This window comes from Mustela lutreola, chromosome 14 (assembly GCF_030435805.1).
Source record: "Mustela lutreola isolate mMusLut2 chromosome 14, mMusLut2.pri, whole genome shotgun sequence".
Classification (NCBI taxonomy): Eukaryota; Metazoa; Chordata; class Mammalia; order Carnivora; family Mustelidae; genus Mustela; species Mustela lutreola.
The window spans coordinates 2,017,751-2,040,211 of record NC_081303.1 but is presented as its reverse complement, the minus strand read 5'-3'; the positions used below and the strand labels follow the sequence as shown (position 1 = coordinate 2,040,211).

General features: G+C 42.6%; 1 protein-coding gene across 2 annotated transcripts; it reads left to right on the top strand.

The window, feature by feature from the left end:
• The first annotated feature begins 342 nt into the window (after positions 1-342).
• SELL (selectin L) lies at positions 343-21,697 on the top strand. 2 transcript variants are annotated; one of them, XM_059145890.1, is made up of 9 exons: positions 343-367; positions 492-598; positions 1,655-1,736; positions 4,139-4,525; positions 5,452-5,559; positions 9,098-9,283; positions 12,508-12,636; positions 16,826-16,844; positions 21,321-21,697. In XM_059145890.1, the coding sequence occupies exons 2-9, from the start codon at positions 596-598 to the stop codon at positions 21,337-21,339; spliced, it is 933 nt and encodes a 310-aa protein (XP_059001873.1). In that variant the 5' UTR covers positions 343-367; positions 492-595; the 3' UTR covers positions 21,340-21,697. The 2 variants fall into 2 exon arrangements, with proteins under 2 accessions (XP_059001873.1, XP_059001872.1); XM_059145889.1 differs by lacking the exon at positions 343-367 and having other exon boundaries at positions 442-598.
• Positions 21,698-22,461: the final 764 nt, after the last annotated feature.

Here is a 22,461-nt window from a genome sequence, read left to right as displayed (position 1 = left end):
TGCCATTGCCAGGGACCTCCAGGAGGGGGCACGCAAGGAAAGAGGGCGCAGGAATCCTCTACTGAAGCTGGGCCGGCACTGGGAATTGGTGCCAAATGCTGTTGTGATCGTGTGTTTTGCAGTTATCTGGGACCCGTTACCATGGATAGCCAAGAGGTAGTGCAGGGTTTATCCAAGAAGAAAGGAGGGAAAGAGAGAGAGAGAGAAGGGAGTGGAGTGGAGGAAGGGCGGAAGAGAGAGGGAGGAGGAGGAGGAGGAGGCAGAAAGGCAGGAAGGCAGGAGGGAAGGAAACAGGGAAGGAGGCGAGAATCTAACAACATGCGCTGGTCAGCAGCTCCTTCTCTCTCAGGGTGATGACAGAAGCCAGGTTAGCAAAGGGGTGGAGAAAGGGGAGCAAGAAGGGGGGGAAGTAGGGGGAGGGAAGGAGGATGTGAGACTCAGTCTGAGAAATGAAAAAAAAAAAGCAACCCTTTCTGGTGGCCTCCACGCAGCCTCCCCAAACGCAGCACACCTAGCTGTGGGCGAGGACCCAGACACCCTGGTGCTGAGTGGAGAGGCTGCGTTCCAGAAGAACTCAAGAAGGACAAATAAAGCCATGGTGAGCTTCTCAGCCTCAAAGATTTCCAGGTGCTCAGGTAGAACCCCCTTGGGATTGCAGAGACAGGTGGCAAAGGACAAGAAACGAGACACTTCATTTTTGGTTTTAACAAAGCCAAGAATTAAAAATGCTGAGTCTAAAGGGTGCTTCTAGACTCTTTCATCTCAGATGTGCTGATTTCTCCTCATTGACTTGTTTCTGGTGAGATCCTTGAGGAAATTCTATCTTGTTGAAATAGGCAGTTTTGCAGCTAAACACTGGGGCTACCTGAGAGGCAATAAATTCAGAAGATATGGTTTTAAGGTGGGCAGAGAACTTGTGGTCTGGATTCTGCAAAATGTATTTCTTTTTAAATTGAAAAAGAAATGAACTGCTTTTCTTTACTGGTGCCCGGCTAGCTAATACTTTTTAAGTATTTGAAGCATTGAACCATTGTAATCTAGTTTAAGATTTTAGCATTTTAATCTCAGACATCAATAGTTCATTAAACAATCAAGAACACTTTAAGGGGCGCCTGGGTTGCTCAGTGGGTTAAAGCCTCTGCCTTCAGCTAGCAGCATGATCTCAGGGTCCTGGGATCGAGCCCCGCTCTCTGCTTGGCAGCAAGCCTGCTTCCCCCTCTCTCTCTGCCTGCCTCTCTGCCTACTTGTGATCTATGTCTGTCAGATAAATAAATAAAACCTTAAAAAAAAGAGAGAACACTTAAAAAATATACATGTTAAATATAAAATAGTTTCATCTAACAACTCAGTGGAAAGTACAAAAATTATTGAAATGTAGAAAAGAATCAGCGTGGTAATAATCAGCAACCTGAGGCTAAAAGGTAAGGGTGGAAAAAAAGCAACAAAAGAAAAGCTACAACTCTGTAACAGTTTTGAAGCAAATTTAATGCTACTTTTTTCATGCACATCTAAGAAACCTCTCACTTCAGACAGGGTTCGTGAGCAGAGGTATTTTATTTTGAATTCTAAGAAGGTTGCAACCCCCTCCTTAAGGTGCTGTAAACTTGCGATTTAAGAATATAAATCTAACTATAATTCTGTATTTTCTTTGCAGATATTTCCATGGAGATGTCACGGCTTTCAGAGGGGTTCGCGGCCTTCCGTCAAGGTGTGGGTCTGGGCCGTGCTCTGCTGTGGTATGTGACGGTATTTGTTTATTGCTAAGCCCTTCTTTAACTTGTGCTTAGTCTCCTTAAATATCCCCTGAGTGCATGCAATTGCAGGGAAGATTATGAGGTAGATAGTTGTTAGTTCTATCCTTTTTATAAACATCTTTTTCTTCCTGTTACTTTTAGTACCTCCCCCAGAAACCTCCTAACCCTGACACACCTTTGTTGGATGGTCTAGATCTTGATAATTCCACAAAAGTCTTAATTATGAAGAAATAAAGTCAATTAAGAAATATCTGATGGGACACTTACAGTCCATACCAAATATTTAGCAGGGAACTTTCTTTCTTTTTTCTTTTTTTTTTAAGATTTTTATTTCCAAGTAATCTCCACACCCAACATGGGGTTTGAACTCAAAGCCCAAGGTCAAGAGTATCACATGTCTTCCAACTCAGCCAGCTGGGTTCTCGGTGCTCTTGTTTTCCTTCAGTAGTTTAGTGCACATCAGCATCATTTCTACAATGAAAGTGTGAGCTCCTGAAGGTCAGAATATATATATATATTATATATATATATATATAATTAATATATATATATTATATATATATTATATATATATATCTCACTTAAATTAACCTTTAAATTTAATTTTGAATATATTTATAAATTTACACATATTAATGTATAATGTATTTATTATATATTAATAATATATTAATTAATATAGCAAGAATATAGAATATATTTATTATATTATATTATATATTAACATATATTAAATTTATATATAAATGTAATTTTAAATATATATTTATTTTAAATATATATGCATATATATATTTCTTCTCCCATTGGTGTGGTGAGTTTTTATGTCTGATTCTTGAAGATTCTCCAGCACTTGTTTTGAACCTTCTTTCCCCTTCCTAAGTAAGCTAGTGCTTCTTACCCCCAGCTTAGATTTTGAGCTCTGGCCAAGCAAATGTGCTTTCCTCTGCCCCTGACACATTCCTTACGCCATGTGTACCTCATGTCACCTGCAAAGCTAGTGCTCTTTTCATTCAACAAATGTTTTTACAAGTCCCTCTGATGTGTCAGACACTGTTCTAGGCCCTGGGGATACAGCACCGAACCAAACAGTTTCTTCCCTCTTAGAACTTATATCCTGGTAGAATGTTCCTTCAAAACTCTGTTACAAATGTGTATTTTGTTACATTCTTTACTCATTAATCATATCTGTTTCTTAGTTCTCTGTTCAATTCTGGTATGTTTAATTGGATCAAGATTAATTATGTTTTCTTTACGGCTGTTATTCCTTGTTCAGAACCTTTAGGAGACTGTGAAGATTGGATCTATGTTTTCTTTGGTATTTCTCCATGGCTTTTGCCCTACACAATGAAAACTCAATAGATATTGATGGCCACAAAAACATTTACCTTAACGGTAACACAGTGTTTCACATAGATCATACCATGCTTCGAATGGCATATAACACCATGAGGTCATTGCGTAATTATGTGTTTGTTTCAGTCTTGTCAAAGCCCTCATATTTGAAGCACCCTATGATTATTAAACACCATCAGCTGAGTATCCTTGTGTACAGAACATGATCTAAGTAAATTTCATAATCCTGCAGCATTTAGTTTTGTAAATTACTCTTTTTTTTTTTTTTAAAGATTTCATTCATTTATTTGACAGACAGAGATCACAAGTAGGCAGAGAGGCAGGCAGAGAGAGAGAGAGAGAGAGGGAAGCAGGCTTCCCGCGGAGCAGAGAGCCCGACATGGGGCTCGATCCCAGGACCCTGAGATCATGACCCGAGCCAAAGGCAGCAGCCCAAACCACTGAGCCACCCAGGCGCCCCTGTAAATTACTCTTTTTTAAAAAAAATAGTTTTTTTTAAAAATAGCTTAAGCTATGTATGGAGGATTTCCCAGAAGTAGCTCTTCCTGTGGTAAAAGATTACCTTTTTGATATGAAAGAGAATACTTAAAGTATGTTGTTATTCCTGTCCTTATATTACTTCTCCCATAGAAACATAAATGTTAGCTTTTAGGAAATTATCCCATGATAAAAAGGAGTGGGCAATACATTTTAAGGATATATAATTATACAGAAATAGAAAAAGAAATATGGATTTCTAAAATATGGTGATTAAATTTCACTTGGAAGAATTTTGGGGAAAAATGAGGTTATGAAATAAAATCTTAGAAGCTACCAAATTTGTCTAAAATAGAGAAGTGAGCAGAAAGTATTACATTAGGAGAAAAGTGATTAGGAGCCAAAGGTCTAGGTTCTACCTCAAATCTGCAAATGACTGATTCTGTGGTCTTGGTGTTGTCATCTTTAAGTGGCAAGCTCAGTCTGGATTACTTCTCGCTTCTTTTCGGCTGTAACCGTGAGCCTGTATAATTCACACTCATGTCTTGCAGATTTCCTTGCACGTGATGGAACCAATGGCTGGACTTACCACTATTCTGAAAAACCCATGAACTGGGCAAAGGCTAGAAGGTACTGCCAAGAAAATTACACAGATTTAGTTGCCATACAAAACAAGGGGGAAATTGAGTACCTGGAGAGGACACTTCCCTTCATCAACACTTACTACTGGATAGGAATCCGGAAGGTCGAAGGGATATGGACTTGGGTGGGAACCAACAAGTCTCTTACCAAAGAAGCAGAGAACTGGGGAAACGGAGAGCCCAACAACAGGAAGTCCAAAGAGGACTGTGTGGAGATCTACATCAAGAGGGTCAAAGACGCAGGAAAGTGGAATGATGACTCTTGCTACAAACAAAAGAGAGCCCTCTGTTACACAGGTAAGGAGGGGCCAAAGTGGGGAGAGCGATGGGACTCATCCCAGAGGGATGGCAGGGAGGGAAGCAGCTTCCAGCACATTCTAAAAATAAGTCCAGTCCTCTAGAAAAAGAATAATAAAATAAAATAAAAATCAGGTCCTCTCTGTGCATTTTTGGTGTGTGAGGCTGCTCCTAACACCCAGAAATGACACCTCAAAATCCACTTCTGTCAGTATGTAAGTGTGTGTAAGAAGTAAGGCAGGGAAGTGGAAGCAGAGATGGATCTGGCTGGGAGTTCTGGCTCAAGTGACCTCTGTTTCCTCGCTGTAAGGTCGGGGCTTTATGCTCATGCCTCCTTCTTGGCTTAATGTTATATCCTTCCATAGCAGGAAATACTGCTGTGTTTCGTTATTTGTGGAGGATGGAGATTTCTGTTTTCAGCTCCAAAACAGCCAGTGTTTTTCCAAGTCATATGTCAACAGTGAAAACACAGTTCATTTGCTCTCTTGCATATTGGGCTCTTTACTGATTTAGCAAGTGCAGACTTCTTTCTTTCTCTAGTACTTTCTATAAAGGAAGGGATTGCCAGGCATACTGCAGAAATGGTTGAGGCTAGGTCATCACTAACCTACTTAAAACATTTAAAACAAAGCGATTCCAAGGGTTTCAGAGTACAAACTAAGTTTCCCCAAAATGCTATAGAGTATTGGCATTGGCAAATTCATTCTATGCATATGTCTGTGGCTATACGGCCAGAATATCCCATAAATTAAAAGATTCTAGCATATGGTTTTATTGCAAAACAGCTATGAATGTGCAAATAAACCTTTCCTGTTCATTCAAATAGTTGCAGCCAAAAACTTACCTATACCTGAAGAAATGACTATGAGGACTAAGAAGTAATCATGTTAAAATAATTTATTTCTGGCCCCTACACCCCCTTAAAGCTTCTTGTCAGCCCTGGTCATGCAGCAACCATGGAGAGTGCGTGGAAACCATCAATAATTCCACCTGCAGCTGTGATGTGGGCTTCTACGGGTCTCAGTGTCAATTTGGTAAGCCCCTTCCTGACTTGATTCTTGCTGTGTATAGTCACAGGGGTCCCTGTAGCTTGTAGAGGTTGACTGGGACAAAATGATACTAGCCATTCCGAGAAATGAGAACTTTCGATCAGAAGAATATGCTTGCACAATGTGGTTATGTTTCCTGAATGGTTTCATAAGTCAGCATGAAACTTCAGTCCACTTCTAGCAAACCGCCCAAAGAAGGCAGTTGGTAGATTCCTGTTCTTAGGGGACTCAATCCTGCCAACTTGTCGGTTTCATTAGAAGTCCAAACCTTGAAAGAAACATTGTCATTTATAGTTAGGAGGGTAAATTACCTAGTAGGTACTCTTAATTTCTATGTAGTCCTCAAAGTTATGACAAGGCGAGGCTGAAAAGAAAAGTTCACATAATGATACAAAATATAGGTGAGAGAAATATGGTAATAAATCCAACACATTTATTTGGGCTATGATTTTGGGGGATAGAAAAGCAAATCTATTACAGATTCTGCCCATAAAGGATTTGCAATTAGCTAGTGGAAGTGATATATGCTCATAATTTCATTTGATGGAAAGCAAGGTAAGTTGGAATTAAGTACCTAATGAAAGAATCTGGCCTTTACTTGACAGCAGGAGGCCACTTAGTATCTTAGCACCTGCATTTGGGCACTATTCCTAGAAGCAATGTGTAAGATGGACTGGAGAACAGAAAGAGAAGATGGACAGAATCGGTAGGAAATCATTCACAGTCATGGTGGTAGAAACAGAAAGCAAAGAGTACATAGACTCAAAGTCAGGGAGTCTTTGACCCAGTCAACTCACTACTGAAAGAAATGTCAAATCCTTTGACTGATATTGATTGAGTTTCAAAACTATGGTTGAAGCATCTGGTGCACAGTATAGAAAATTCTAAGAAGAGAAAAGCAATGTCTGTAAAGGGTAAAGAATTAAAGCCAAAATAAATTTCAATGCCAACCAACCGGAATAGGTCTTACTCATTTCACTCAATTCTCACCCAATACTTTCACTCTACTGCTGAAGTTTATTTTTATTATTTATTTATTTATTTATCCTTAATATTTTTATATTTTATTTTTTAAATTCTTATATCATTGGCATGTCCATTTCACTCTCTTTCAAACGTTTTACTTTTTTTTTTTTTTTGGTCTCAGCTTTCATTTTATTATTCTTTTTTTTTTTTTTTTTTTTTTTTTTTTTTATTCTTATTCTTTTCTGGCCTTCTTTCTACCTCTAATCATTTCTCCTTGCGTTTCTTCATGGGCACTTACTTGCCCAAGCCCTTATGCTACCATTATTTCTCATTTTATGTCATTCTGTCTTTCGTCCAGGGATTCTACATGACCCCACTTTGGTTAAACTTACCAACTTCTGTGGACTCACAAATTCATGTGAGCTTTGGACTGACAAATCTTTGTCCAGCCCTGAATTCCAAATATGCTAAGCATATCTTTTGCGATGCCCCAAAGATTATAACATCAGTTGTCCCGGCCAGCTTTCCTTTTTGTGTTTCTATCTCATTATGGGGCACCACCATTTACATGAGTACTCTGGTATGAAGTTCGTTCACCTCCCTTTACATTTATGCAAAGTAACACAATGCTCATTTTTATAACTTACTGTTTCCCTAATATCCTCCTATTTATCAATGCTGCTACTAGTGCCCCCATTCCTCCTAGATTGTTGCTTTAATTTCTTAGTTGAGTTTTACCAGGTTAAATTAGCTCCACTTAAAAATACTGTTCATGCTATAGGTAGGCTGATTAATCAAAAACAATCAAACGAACATCACACATATATCCACCTTTTAATTTCTAACTATTGTTTGTCCTACAGGGTGAAACCTGAACTTCTCCAGCTTAGAGAAATGCTTAATACATAATAGGTACTCATTTAATGCCTGAAAAAAGATAACAGCATTTTGCCTTAGCTCCTACCTTTCTTTCTTTTTTTATTTTTAAATGATTTATTTATTTATTTGACAGACAGAGATCACAAGTAGGCAGAGAGGCAGGCAGAGAGGAAGGGAAGCAGGCTCCCCGCTGAGCAGAGAGCCCGATGCGGGGCTGGATCCCAGGACCCTGGGATCATGACCTGAGCTGACGGCAGAGGCTTTACCTCACTGAGCCACCAGGCGCCCCTCCCACCTTTCTTTCTAATCTCATTGACATCATCCCCTGCATCCTCTTTCCTTCTAGTAACATCACAAAGCTTGTCGTTCTCCACACTTTTCATGTGTGCTTCGTATCCCACTGACTTGCTCATGGTTTTCTCTCTCATTTTGACATGGCTAACACACCTGTTCATCTTTAAGACATAGTTCAGGAACCATTTTTTTTTCCCCAGAACGCTTTCTTTGGACCCTAAGGCAAACTAAGTCTCCCTGTCCCCTGTTTCAATTGCTGCACATGTTTCTTTGTTGTTTGCCCCACATTCGTTGGAGTCATCCATGCGCTTGTCTGTAGTCCCTGGGAGACTGACGCTGGAGATCAGTAAGTACTATTTACTGCTTCCTATGGCAGATTGAGACTAGGCCTGGAGTATATTAGGCATGTGCTTACAGGTATGAGTTAAATTGGAGAAAGTAAGTTAATTTGGACTTGTACTGTATATGGAAAATATAAAAATTTTCTAATGCTTCTAGTCCATTCTTCATTGAAATCTCAAAACTAAGGTCACAATGATGGTTCAAATGTGATCATCAATAGGACACAAGACTTGAAGTACTTCCTCAAATGGCATGGCAGGCCCTACAAATGTGAAATCACTATTTCTAAGGCTCAGTTTGGTCTACTGTGAACCACAAGTCAGTTTGATCTACTGTGAACCACAAATCAGGGACATAGTCTCTGAAGGGGCTGAAGGTAGGACCTATAAAGGGTGAAGACAGACTCAAGGCTGATGCTTCCTAAAGCCTCCCCACTCTTTTCCACATCTCCTGCTCCCAGCATTCTAATATACCTAGGAACTCTGATGTGACAGCTATTTCCAAACTGAGCTAATCATTCCCATGTAAACCTATGTAGTTTTAAACATTCAGATAATGCCAACAATAATAAAAAGACTTAGCTTAGTGTTTAATTAGGACTTCCTATGATCCAGGTTCTCTTCTAAGGCCTTGACTTACATTAGATCTTTTAATTTCCACCCCAGCTCTAGGAAGTTAATAGTCATTATGATTACTCTTTCTTCCTTCTTTTTTTTTTTTTTAAGATTTTATTTGTTTATTTGAGAGAGTGAGAGAGCATGAGCAGGGGGCGGGGGAGAGGCAGAGGGAGAGGGAGAAGCAGGCTCCCCAAGGAGCAAGGAGTCTGATGTGGACTTGATCCCAGGACCCTGGGGTCGTGACCTGAGCCAAAGCCAGAGGCTTAACCCACTGAGCCACCCAGGCGCCCATGATTCCTCTTTCACAGATGAAGAGACCGAACCTGGAAGGGTTAATTCACCATATGCCAAGGCAGAGCTAGGAGTAAAACCCAGACATCAAGTCCTCTTCACACCAGCCAGTACTGTTTCTTTTCTTACTGCAGTGATTCAGTGTGAGCCTTTGGAAGCCCCTGATTTGGGGACCATGGACTGTCGTCACCCCCTGGGGAACTTCAGCTATTCCTCCAGGTGCACCTTCAACTGCTCTGAGGGAACAGAGCTCATTGGGATTGAGGAAACCACTTGTGGACCTTCTGGAAACTGGTCATCTCAAGAACCAAACTGTGAAGGTGAGTAACTCTTCAAACCAGAGGTTTTGTCATGGCCTCCTTGGGTTTACGGACTAAGAAAATGCAGTAGAGATTTGCTAAGAAGTCTTTGTCCTCTTTGGAACACAGTTTAATCTAACTTAGATCACACTGTGATGCTTTTTAAAGGGATTATTGTTGCTTAAATTGAAAAGAAAAACCACAAACAAAAAAACAACCAAATACCTCTGAAACCATCTCACAGTATATACACAATTTTCAATAATACATGGTGTGGCTGTGAAGTGTGTAGGCCTGATGATTCACTGACCTGTACCCCTGGGACAAATAATACAGTATATGTTGATAAAAATAATTAGCAAGGGCGCCTGGGTGGCTCAGTGGGTTAAGCCGCTGCCTTCGGCTCAGGTCATGATCTCAGGGTCCTGGGATCGAGTCCCGCATCGGGCTCTCTGCTCAGCAGGGAGCCTGCTTCCCTCTCTCTCTCTCTGCCTGCCTCTCCATCTACTTGTGATTTCTCTGTCAAATAAATAAATAAAATCTTTAAAAAAAAAAAAAAAAAAAAATAATTAGCAAAAATAATAATACGTGGTGTGATTATACTGTTTTATTTTAGTTTTCTCATTGTCATGGCATAAATTGTCAGTCTTGTTGAACCTTAGTTAAATGTTGGTTGTTCTGTTCTCTCAGTAACCCTTTTATTGTGTCATCTTCTTGAACACCAACCAAATTCCTTCCCAGGGGGTTGACAGTTTTGGTGTTCTGGTTTTGGGGGGTTTTGCTGTTTTTTTGTTTTAAAGTGGGCTCCACGCCCTGTGTACTCAACATAGGGCTTGAACTCACAACCCTGACTGAGATCAAGACCTGAGCTGAGACTAAGAGTCAGACACTTAACCACCCAAGCCACCCAGGTGCCTCAGTAGGGTTTTTGATTGTTTTATTTGGTTTATTCTTAAAATCATTTTTACCTTTCCTCCTCTGTGAACTCTCAGGGGAATAACAGCTGCTGTGAAAAACACACAGTCTCTCTCTCTCTCTCTCTCTCTCTCTCTCTCTCTCTTTTATTTTTTTTTCATTTGAAATATGGTGGGTTTTTCTTTTTTAACCTTCAAGAAGGCTATCCCTATATGGGAGAAAACTGGTGGTATCTGAACTTGTGAAGTTTTGGTTACACTTTCTACATTTATGCAGTGGATTCACAATTTTAACTGGCTTAATTCTCAAAAAGTTATCAAAATCACATTGAAATCATAGAACTAAGTTGAGCGACCTGCTGAATTTTATAAAAGTTGAGTGACTCACCTCAGAGAATTGGGGTGTTTGTCAACACTGCTTGCTTTAGATCAAGTGACAGGGTGGGAATGCTGTGCCCTCACTGAGCACATTCCCTGACTGCTCTTGTCCATCTCCATGTCATGTCCAAGGCCATGTAGCATGGTACCCTTCCAGCAGTGCTGGAGAATTACCAGGACTGGAGCAGCAACAACTCCACCCTCTGCCACCTTCCCCCCAGCAAGGGCTGTCAGTGCCCCTGGATTCCCCTCTGACTCACCACTCTCCATCACCATCAGGAAAATAAAGTCTGGGAGCGGCATTATCAGAACTAACTTTTTAGAGATAATAAATGTCTACATTCAGATGGTTCCACAGTTGAGTCAAGAGACTTTGGTTAAAAACTTTTGGTCAAGGGAGGGTCTCTGCTCAGAAATACTCAGAAATACTTTCCTTTTTCATTGAAGTGATTCAGTGTGAGCCTTTGGAGGCCCCTAATTTGGGGGCCATCGATGGTAGTCACCCCTTGGGGAACTTCAGCTCTACCTTCACATGCACCCTCAACTGCTCAGAAGGAACGGAGTTAATTGGGGAGAGGAAAGCTTTTTGTGGATCATCTGAAATCTGGTCAAGCCCTAGTCCAAAATGTCAAAGGGAATAAATTTGTCCCGATATAATGAATACTTAAAAATGGAACTGCTAAATGATAAGAGAGTGGGGAAGATAGATTAAACCTTTAAATTTCATTGTTAAGTGTGAATGGCCTAAAGATAAATTTGTACACATTAATTTACTGTAAAATCCTGGGCTGTTCTTATGTCTTCCTTCAGTGACAGCCTTTTCTCTCTTCAGCTGATTTTCAACTCCTATCTTAACAGCTAGGCCCTAGATGCTTAGTGTTAGATGTTTCTATCTTAACAGCTAGGCACTGTCTCTGACTTATTTCTTACTCATTCTTCCATTTCACTACTATATCATTTGCATTAGTCCATTTAAATATCTCTACAAAGGTCACTAGTGACCCCCTAATTCCCAAAATAGCAGATATTTCTCTGTTATCACTAAGCTGATGCCTTCCTAATCTGTGTATGAGAAGGACCATGTCTTCCTCGTTTCCATGGACGCCCCCCCCCCCCACTCAACACAGTGCCCATGCTAAATAAGGTGAATTAAAAAGTTGTCCTCTGTTTGGGTCATCTGGGAACTTGAGCCTATTTTCTATTATACATTTGGGTGTGAAGGTGGATGCACCTTGGAAAGATTCATCAAAGTAACACGAAGAATAAGGGACACAGACATTCTACTAATAGATAAAAGTACATTTACTTGATCGGTGGTAACAGAACATAGTTTTTTCATATGGGTAGTTTTTCAATAAAAGTTCCCAAATAAACTCAGCTCACTCTTTCAAGAGGATAGAGGTGTATCCATCTACTTATGTGTAAAGAAACTAGAAATACATGGTAAGTCCACATCACTTGAAAGACAGTTTAGTGTAGGTCCTTGCCATGCAAACAAATACATTTGTTTCCACAGCTGTCTCAAAATAAAAGCATTAATAGTTTCCATTGACAGATAGGTTACCTGGTTCAGATCACTGGCTTTTATTTTTCTTGAAGTCATATTAGACATGTTAGGTCTTCTCAGCATCATTGAGTCCCAACTATTGAACAAGGTCACGGAAATAAATACAACGATGACCACTTTTTGCCAAGATTTTTAGGTACTTCTTCTGGGAGTTCCATGAACTGCAAATCTGGAGATTAAGAATTTATAGGCATTGGGGTAGAAAAGCTTGTCTTGTCTCTCCCTCTGCCGGAGACTCGTCTTGGTCCCTCCCATGCCAGTGTCCTCACCTGTCAAATGACGTCACGTGGCTCTTACTAGGAGATGTGCGGAGGAACAAAGCCTAACGTCATGAGGTGCTCTGAGCGAGTACTGCCGTGGTCTCATGCTCCGTATCTCTCTTTCAGAAGTGGACAGAAGCTTCTCAATGATCAAGGAAGGCGACTATAATCCTATCTTCATTCCGGTGGCAGTCATGGTTACTGCTTTTGCTGGGCTGGCATTTATCATTTGGCTGGCAAGAAGATTAAAGAAAGGTATGTGAGTTCACCTTCATAGGAAAGTAACACAATTCAAAGTGGAAAAAAATACAGAAACCCATAGGAAATTAAGTATGATCAGTTCAGCTGAAGTGGGATACCAAGTTCTGTGTCCTGTCACCAGCATCCCTGGGGGTGTGTGAAACAGCCCATGCACACTTCCATGAAAACAAGTTGGCTGATTTGTGCTTATCCTCTGACAAACCTTTTAAAAATACCTATTGTCTTCAAGGTACCGTGCCAGGGTGATAACAGACAAATGAGATATTTTAATGGCTCTTTGCTCTTCTTTAATTCTGAAAAAAGGATGCATCATCTCTGTCCTCTAAGACCCTAAATGCCTTTGATCTCAGTGCTACAATTCCACTAGAGAAGGAATCTAATGACCAATAAGGTTTTTAAGGCACTGTTCCCCAAAACCTGAGTCACACACCTGTCTGGCTTCTGACGTGTGGGAATTGCATTGTCCCTGGAAAGAAACCCTCACGTTTTCTCCGCAATGTCTATTCACTGAGGATACAGCTTTAACCCAATACACAGCATTCTCGCCCCTCCCCCACCCGACTCTGGCCCCGGGGAGGAAAAGCGAATGAGGAGGGCTGTTCTGTTCGAGAAGCTGCTGCTTGGACCAATGCAGGGGACAGCACTGGGGAAAACAACAGCCCCACTCCCCTCACCTCCCCGCAAGTGTGTCCAAACCCTAAACCGGGACCGACTTGCTGGTCACAGGCCCACAGTCTGCGGCAGGCCCGGAGTGTGCACCGCCACATCTGGCCAAACTTACTCAGCAGAAACATTTAAGACTAGGAAGTTCAGGGACAAGACCAGCTTTTGAGCTCTCGTTGCTTTAAGTTCAGAGGCCATCGGTGACCTCGAAATAACTGCTAACCAGCTGTTTGGTGTTGCCTTTCTATGGAGTCAGTTCATCGCCATTTTAATTTTACTTCCATTGATTATTTACTCCGTATTCTGCTCCGTGAGTGCGGTCTATAAGGGCTGCCCCTCACCCATCCTCACCACCAGTGACAGGAATATTTACTACCCAACCCTAATGGTCTTCTCCCGTGATCTGATCTTTCATCCCCAATTTAAGAATGACACTAGATTAGTTTTATAACCGACCCAGAAAGATGATGGAAGGGGACACTGTTGACATGCAAGCACTTCCTTAGGGCCAAGGGAGGGCACCAAGCAGTTCGAATATCTCTGCTCCTGCTCTTGGGAATTCTGCTAAGACTGGATCCCATCATCGTACAGTACAATATGACGCACTCAAGTACTACTCTAAGGCATGGGAAGAAAGAGGGTTTTTTTTTCTCCCACCACTGATGATCTTTTCCACTGAGATTCCAAAGCCTGACCCCAGTAGTCCTCTTGAAGGGTAGAGAATGCAGTGGCCCATTACACACAGCCCTCTGGGAGATGGGGGCTGTTCTCTAAACAACCTTTAAGGTTTTGGGGGCTGTGAGTCACCTTATTAAGGAGCATAGTCCCAAATTCCAAAGTCCTTTAATAACTGTTAGTAGAATCAAAAGACCAGAGTGAAGTTACTTGCATTCAGTAGCAGGGTGTGGGGTGCAGGGCGGGGGTTGGCTGGCAAAGGCGGTTCTCTCAGTAGGGGTGAGAACAGCAGTGGGGTTGTTTTTACACTTTTTTACGTTGGTATCATTTCTGTACAAGATCTCAAACTGATAACGTGAAAACTACATGCCCCTGCTGTGGGATTAAGTGTGGGGCAAACAGGAAACAGATAACGGGCAGTGAGGCTAGATACACGTATGCCAGCAAAGAGAACAGAAGCCCCAAAAATCACTCACTCTGTAGGGGAGTCGGGTGCCTTTAATGTAGCATTTTAATAGACTTCATCTGCGGAACGTCTTCTGCTAGCTCCAATTTTCAAGTGACTTCATCTTCCAAAGATTGCAATTGTCACTTAGTTCTTTGCAACAAGAAGAATGTTTTTACTATAGAAACGGTGTTAGGGTGATGGTTAGGTTCCCAGGCTAACCTCCCAGAGCTTTTCTGACAGTGTAGCTGACACATTTACAAGAAAAAAAGTTAAATGCAGTAAGTCTCATGTGTATAGTGGTTATCTACTCCAAGGATGTCACAGGTGTTTGGGGTGGGTGTAGCAAGCTGGAAAAAGAAGACAGGCGAATATTTTTTTTTTTTAAGATTTTTTATTTATTTATTTGACAGAGAGAGATCACAGTAGGAGAGAGGAAGGGAAGAGATCACAGAGAGAGAGGAAGGGAAGCAGGCCCCCTGCTGAGCAGAGAGCCCGATGTGGGACTCGATCCCAGGACCCTGAGATCATGACCTGAGCCGAAGGCAGCGGCTTAACCCACTGAGCCACCCAGGTGCCCCAGGCGAATATTTAAAACCTAGTTACCCAGTGAAACGACTGTGTTCTTGACTCCTGTCCTGTCCTCAGAGAAATCTACTAAAACTACAGTTTGGCACCTGCCTTAATAGCCTTGATATCCATGTTTTGCTTCATTGTTCTGGAAGAGAAATAAATCCAGGCTCCAGAAATGCATGTCCCTCTGAATGGGCTTGCCTAGAAACACGTTTGTCCCCTAGATAATCATTCTCTCATAAGTCATTATCATTGCCCCCTTTGGTAAATAAGGAAACTGAGGCAGGGATTTTAAGGCCAGATGTCTCACATCCCATGTTGGCAGGGGCCAGAATCGGAGATCAGATCCCCACCCTCACAGGACCTCAACAGTGGCAGTCTTCAGATTAATGAGGCTCTCTGTTTTCTCTTGGTTGGAAGAATTCCCCACCCAAACCAACCCACAGGGTTAGAATAGGACACGAAACTGAACACGTGCCCCTTAGTTCCTTTTTCTTCAAGCAGACCTCTCTCAGTAGTAACAGATTCTTGCCCGCATTTTGTTATGTGTGTCATTGGTCCTAAAAGGAAAATGTATTTATACGAAGATAAACAGAGCCTGAAGTTAGCTCAGATTTCATTCTCCTTGGTCAAATGTCTTCAGCCCATGTTATCAGAAGGCTGAAATTTTGGAGGAAATGTGTAAAAGAGTAAAGCCTAACATTTTAAATGCTTAAAACAACATCTGAGCACTGTGTGTGGTAGGCCCTGGCCTAAATACTTGGAATACATTTTATTTTACCAACTCGGTGTGGAAGATGTGGTTATCACGCTCCTTCCACAGATGGAGGAACTGTGGCCGGAGAGACTAAGCCGCTATCCGGACACACAGCACAGCTGATAAAGCAGGTTTGCACCCAGACTGGATGATTCTAGAGCTTCACGTAATCACCACAGAAGCATAGTGCTTCCCAGCGATTTGTTTGTTTCTCAAAAAGATATATTTTTCTTTTTTTGTTTTATTTCCTCTGGAGTCTAACTCTGCAGTTTGTTCATTAATCTACTTAGTTACACTCTTTTGTCTTTGGAAACAATGTAAGAAGGTTTATGAAATGCATTCCACATAGTAAGTTAAAAATCAGTTTAAAAATAGGTAAGAAAAGGAAGGCTAAAATTAGGGGAATAAAAAGAAGTTAGAGCAAGAAGTGGAGTTGGGACACAAGAAGGTAGGTCATGAAATCCTATACACTTGCTAGGAAAGGGTCTTAGCTCAGGGTCTGGTTCCCGGCAGCCAATCAAAGAAGGGAGCGCAACTGGTCATGATGTCGCTGTGTTTGTAAGGTTAAAAACACATCAGGTACTCAGATGAGTGAGTAATTCCTACCACTGGGACCCGAGTGAAATTTCTTTGTGGATTCTCCCAGAGGAGGTGGTGTGAGACGTCATGACACATACTTCCAGCCCCAAGTCTCTTAGGGGGGAATGTGAAGGTGAGCTAAGATGGCAGGCGGTAGGGGGTAAGCACGTGCCTGGATGGAGCGGGTCTGCCTGTCCGGCAGTTGGAGCTAGACTTCTGTCTTTACGACCAGCAGAGAGGATGGGATGGAATGCAGAAGCGTCTGTGTCAATGTGTCTGTTGCGCACGAGTACACACCAGTTTGAATTAGCACACAGAGCCAGCATCTCAAATCTCCTTACACACAGATGGGGTTCACCAACAAATACGCAATACACCCCAAAAGCCAATTTTGGGAATGGGACTCTGCTTTTGCTCTTACTTAAAAAAAAAAAAAAAAAAGGAACTATCTGCTCTCGCTGATGCCATTTTTCTGTTTCTTCTATTTTTAGGTAAAGAGTCCCGGGAAAGGTAAGTTTCATCAGCGAGAAGTTTCTACATCTGTTGATCTTTTCTCCACCTTCCTTGAGATACTTCCTGTTACAGTCAGACATGTCAACTCCTTGGTAGCTACATGAGGTCTCACTCAAATGCAGTTTCCGTATAAAGTGATAATCTACTAGCCTCTTTTAAAAACTGTGCTTCTGGCTTCTATGTGTGTGAGTGGTTTTGCTTTAGGGTCAAGGGATTAGAATGAATGAATGAATGAATGAACAAATGATGCCCTGTTAAGAAAGGACAGCTACGTGAAGGGAGCTCTTTCTGATAAGCCCTGAATTTTCTGTAAGGATTGGAAGCACGACGATGTGTCTCTTCTTGTCCTAGGAAAATATAAGGGCAATACCAAATACAGTGTTTGTGAAACATTCATCAAGCATTTATTGAGAAACCAATAAATCCCAGGCCCTAAAAAGGTATAATTCTGGACCCCAGGCCTCCACACCTGCTGCAGGAAAGTCAATGACTATTTCTCTGATAAGCGTTGACCTTCAGAAATGTGGAAGAGGTAGGGAACATGAATTCTGCCTGTGGCTTCCCCAATGAGGCCGTTCCTTTTAGCCTGGTCTTGGCCCTCAGACTCTTAACTACAGGGAACAAACTGAGGGTTGCTGGAGGGGACGGGGGTAGGAGGAGATGGGGTAACTGGGTGACGGGCATTAAGGAAGCACATGTGATATAATGAGCACGGGATGTTGTAGGCAACTGATGCGTCACTAAATTCTACTCTATATGTCAACTAAATTGAATTTTAAAAATTTTCTTTAATTTATTTGACATACAGAGATCACAAGTAGGCAGAGAGGCAGGCAGAGAGAGAGGGAGAAGCAGGCTCCCCACGGAGCAGAAAGCCCCATGCAGGGCTTGATCCTAGGACTCTGGGATCATGACCTGAGCCGAAGGCAGAGGCTTTAACCCACTGAGCCACCCAGGTACCCCTAAATTGAATTTAAATAAAATATTAAAAAATGAGAAATGGGGGAGATATAAGGCAACATAAGCCAGATCATAACTTATAAGCCCTATTAAGGAGGTCTTTGGGGGTAAAGCAGGTGAATGCCATGCTGAAATTTTCACCTTACAAGGATCATTCTGCAAATAGGGGAGCTGGGTGAGCCCGGAGGCGAAGAGCAGTTCTGGAGGCACTTGAAGTTATTAGGTTAAAGCTGATGGTTCCCATCTAGAGAAAGAACAGTGAGTTTGAGTTCTGAGGTAAGAGGTAAAATCAAGTGAATGTGGTAATTAATTGGCGAAGTGAGAGAGACAACAATCAAAGAGGTCATCGCGGGTTTGGTCAGGAACAAGTGGGTGGTCACTGTCTACTCTGTACTATTTGCTGAGAAGGGAACCCGGAAGAATGAGAGTGAGGGTGCAGGTGAAGGTGACAGGTTCGGTTCTGTCTGTGTTGAGCTTTAGGCATCTGGGGCTCACCCACAGTTCATTGGTTCAGTTTGTTGCACAGCGGCCACCTTGGGGCAGGAGAGTGGATTTGGGGGTTCTCACATTCCAGGAGGTTAACTGCTTTTTTGGGAGCAGGTACAGTCATCTGGGCAACACGTGGAGTGGGAGAACAGAAGAGGTTGGGGGAGGGGACGGGAACCCGGGGGACATCAGTATTGAAAGGACTGATGAAGGAAAGGGGATGGGGAGAGTTGCCAGAGAGACAGAAGGAAGATGAGGAGAGTCTGGGTCACGAATGCCAAGGAAAGAAGGAAGTCGAAATGGTTTCCAGGGCTGCTGGGAGAACCAGTGAGTTCCCACTGGATGTAACAAGGGTATCAGTGCAGAGACTGTTCTGTGTTTGAGGTCATGACCGAAGTCTGATAGCCAGGCTGGAGGGTTCAGTGGGGGTGAGGAAGTGGAGACAGAGCAGGTAGGCCATGTCTTTATAAAGGCTTGACTAGATGAGACAGGAAGTGGATGACTGGATAAGGACATCAGGTTCGTGGAGGTTCTTACGTTCTAGTTTATTTTATTGTCCTGTCTTCTGTTCAGTGCTGTAAATGGGGAACTAGGCCCTTCTCTGGGCTGGGCTCCCTATCTCTGTGGGCAGGAAATCCACAAGATGTAGAGATTTCTTTCATGCTCACACCCATTGAGTGAAAGTCTTTCCTGGCACAATCCACCCAGAGCTGTTTTCTCATTACAGGAACCACCTGTTTTTTAATTGTCACTAGATGGAAGCAGACCAGTTCAACTTTTTAGAAGATTTTGGGGGACAGGAAGAGAGGCTGGCAGGAAGAGTATTAGCATTAAGTTAATTACCACACTCAGCTAATTGCCGCATAAAGTGTAATGGCTCACTGATTCTGACAATGAATCAGTCAATAGTTGTTTATGGCGTACTTTTGTGTTGGAACAATGCTAAGCTTGACTGAGACACCAGCAGGAGTAAGTCCTTGGCTCAGACCTCAAGGAGATTTTTATCTAGTTGAGTAGTGAAGACAGAAAAATAAATTAAAAAATTATTTTCAGAAAAATATAAGGCAGAGGATGGTGATGGACAATGAACTCTGTCTTAAAGTTCTTTTTCTTTGTGTTAAAGTACTGTGTTAAAGTATTTTTCAATAAAGAAAATCTTACCAACAAGGTGGATCCTGGGTTGGTTTTGAAGAATGGATGGCATTTAGGTGTATGAAGAGAAGCAGGGCAGAAGGACTACAGGGAAATGATTCAAACATGCTACGGCATGGGGCTGGCACAGTGTGTTCAGGGGGCGTTCAGGGTGCAGAGGAGCTGTGAATAGAAGTTGGAATAGAAGGTTGGCCCCATCGAGGTAGGTCCTGAATGCATCGCCAGATGTTCTAGAAGGATCTAGCCAAGGAGCATTATTTGCCCAGGTGCCTTGAGACAACTCTCATTTATTGACCAAGGTGACTTCAATTCATAGAATTATAAAATTTTAGGTATTGAAGTGATCTTGATGGACATCATGATCCAACTTTCTTTATAACTGAGCTAGTTAAGTCACATTCCCATTGGCCCTGAGCTAGTGACATAGTTAAGATAATTGTAAACATTTATGAAGCATCAATTCCACACTGCACAATTCTCTGGGTGTTATAGGTGTCTGAAATCCTTCCGTGTTGCCTACAAGCCTGGGGGGGGGGGGGGAGAAGTACTATTAATACTCTCATTTTGGGGGTAAAGGAACAGAGGCAAAGAGAAACAAAATGCCTAGTCTGAGGTCGTGAATGAATGACAAAGCTGAGATTTGTATCCACCTGGATCCAAAGGTCATACTCTTCATTCTTATGCTTCTAGAACTCTGGACTCACTGATAAGAGTCCCGAGTCCCAGACACCCTCCTCCCCCAGCGATGTGATGGTTTTTCTCCCCGAAACCATTTGTGATGGCACCGAGGATGGGTGGGACGGAAGAAGCAGAGCGTGTTTCTAGAACAAGCCAAACATAAAATGAGAACCATAACGCTAAACACTGGAGCGTTGTTTCTAGAGCTCCGGTGCCAACCCACACAGCCCTGGGTGCTTCTCCTTCAAAGCTCTTCACCGGTGAATGACCGACTCCTAGGGCACCTGTGGTTTCAGTTCTTGCCAGGTTATTTTTACTGTTCTGCAAATTGGTTCTGTTTACCACCTCATTTGGTTTCCAGTGTCTAAATTCTGCCGGGGTAAAAGTTACACCCAAGACACACAGGGAGATACGATGCCAACCTCAGTGGAGGGCATATGTGAAATTTTGTTTTCAGAAACATTTTTATCTCTGTGTCGGCAAGCGCGTTTGCAGCTGCTGAACCGTGGTCTGCCCTGGAAGGTCATCATGAGAGCAGAGTCTCAGAATCCAGTTCTCCCTTGGAAAGGTGCTAATAAGACCCGCTCTGTTTGGCTTTTCTTTCCCCACCCCTTCCCCCTCCCCTGCAAGAAGGAGACAACGGTGTCACACACACACAAAGGTGTGGTTTATTTCATGAAACTAGATTCGTCTCCATTTCCTTAACTCATGACCCACCAGAATCAGGCATTTAGAATCACCACCGTACCTTGCGTGAGTTTTGATTTTTCTCTAATTTCCCTTTTTATTTGAGCATTGTCATCTTCTACCGCTTTTCCTTGACTGCCCGTTGCTCAGAATCTATCTAAAATGCCCCTCATACTCATCCGATCTGAAAACAAAGGCTGTGCCCCAGAAACGCCTGCATGGACCAGCAGCGTGGACATCACCAGGGCTCTGTGAGAACGGCAGCATCTCGGGCCCCACCCAGACCCACCTAATCAGTCTGCATTTTCACGCCGCCTCTGGGTGGAAGCGCCTGCAAGTGTGAGAAGCGTTGCTCTACGGTTTGCTTCTCATTCCTTTGCTTTAGTGAATGTCTTGTCCAAACCTACCTGAAACGCATTTCCTCCACTCCTCTTCTGACATTTGACCACCGTTCAGTTTTGCAGTTTTTAAGCTCCTTATTTTAATTTCTGTTCCCCGTTTTTCTTTCAGTGTCAATGATCCGTATTAAAGCACCCTTCGTGGAAGAAAATTCTTCGGCTGCTCAGGTGTTACTGGACCCTTCGGATCCGTCCCCAGAACGTATCACGTGGTGTTGAAGATGAAGTGCGTCTGTTTCGTGGCATCTGGAAAGATTTCGGCGAGACCAGCAAGCTCGTTCTGCTCCCACTGTGCCCCTCACCCACCCCTGCAGCCCCGGCTCCGGCTGTGCCTTACATAGCTCAGTGTTTTATTCTCTTTTTCATGGACCATGGGGGAGAGGATTGCTATGGAATGTAAAGATGCCTGGTTTTGCTCTCTATCCTGACTCCATTTCCAGTTCTAATTCCACGCTGTACCTGCTGACCTTAAATACAGTGGAAACCTGACCCATGTGTTCCTACTGCCTCTGATTCCTTGCAAGTTTTATCTCCCTCGCCCTCCGGTGCCTCTAGGGGTGCATTCTTAGACATAAGTTTGTAAAAGTGCTGTTGTTCTTGCTTTCCAACTCCAACAGAGTAATGGGGTTCAGCTCCAAACAGAGAACGTCCTGCTTCTCACCTTCTGGAAATGAAGGTCGTCCTATTTAACTGCCTCCACACCCCCCACCTTCTGCCCCCCATTCTGTCTCTTGTTCCCAGCTGGCTGGCTTCTGCATGGAGCATCTCATGAGGACCAAATCAAAAGAGAGAAGAGTGAGATGGTCTTCACTGATATTTTAAATTTATTTTTTATTCTTTGGTCTTCAGTGTTGCTCTTTGTACTGGACCCCGCAAGATATCTTGTATTTGATGCTTTTTTTTTTTTTTTAGTGACCACTCTATTGTTAATTTAAAAAAATCACCAGACTACTAGCTGCAGACTACTAGCTGCTGACATCTTTGATATCAGGTTGAACGAGTGGAGCGAGATTCCTCCCACCCTAACCTTCTTAGTGATCTGCTGAGATTCTCTGGATCTTTAAGATCCATTTCAGTCACCCCTGCCCCCAACTTCTTTCATAACTAGTCCTCTCACAGCTGGTCCAGACTTGTGGCCTCCTACTGCAAGATTGGTCTACAAGGGGCGCCTGGGTGGCTCAGTGGGTTATGCCGCTGCCTTCGGCTCAGGTCATGATCTCAGGGTCCTGGGATCGAGTCCCGCATTGGGCTCT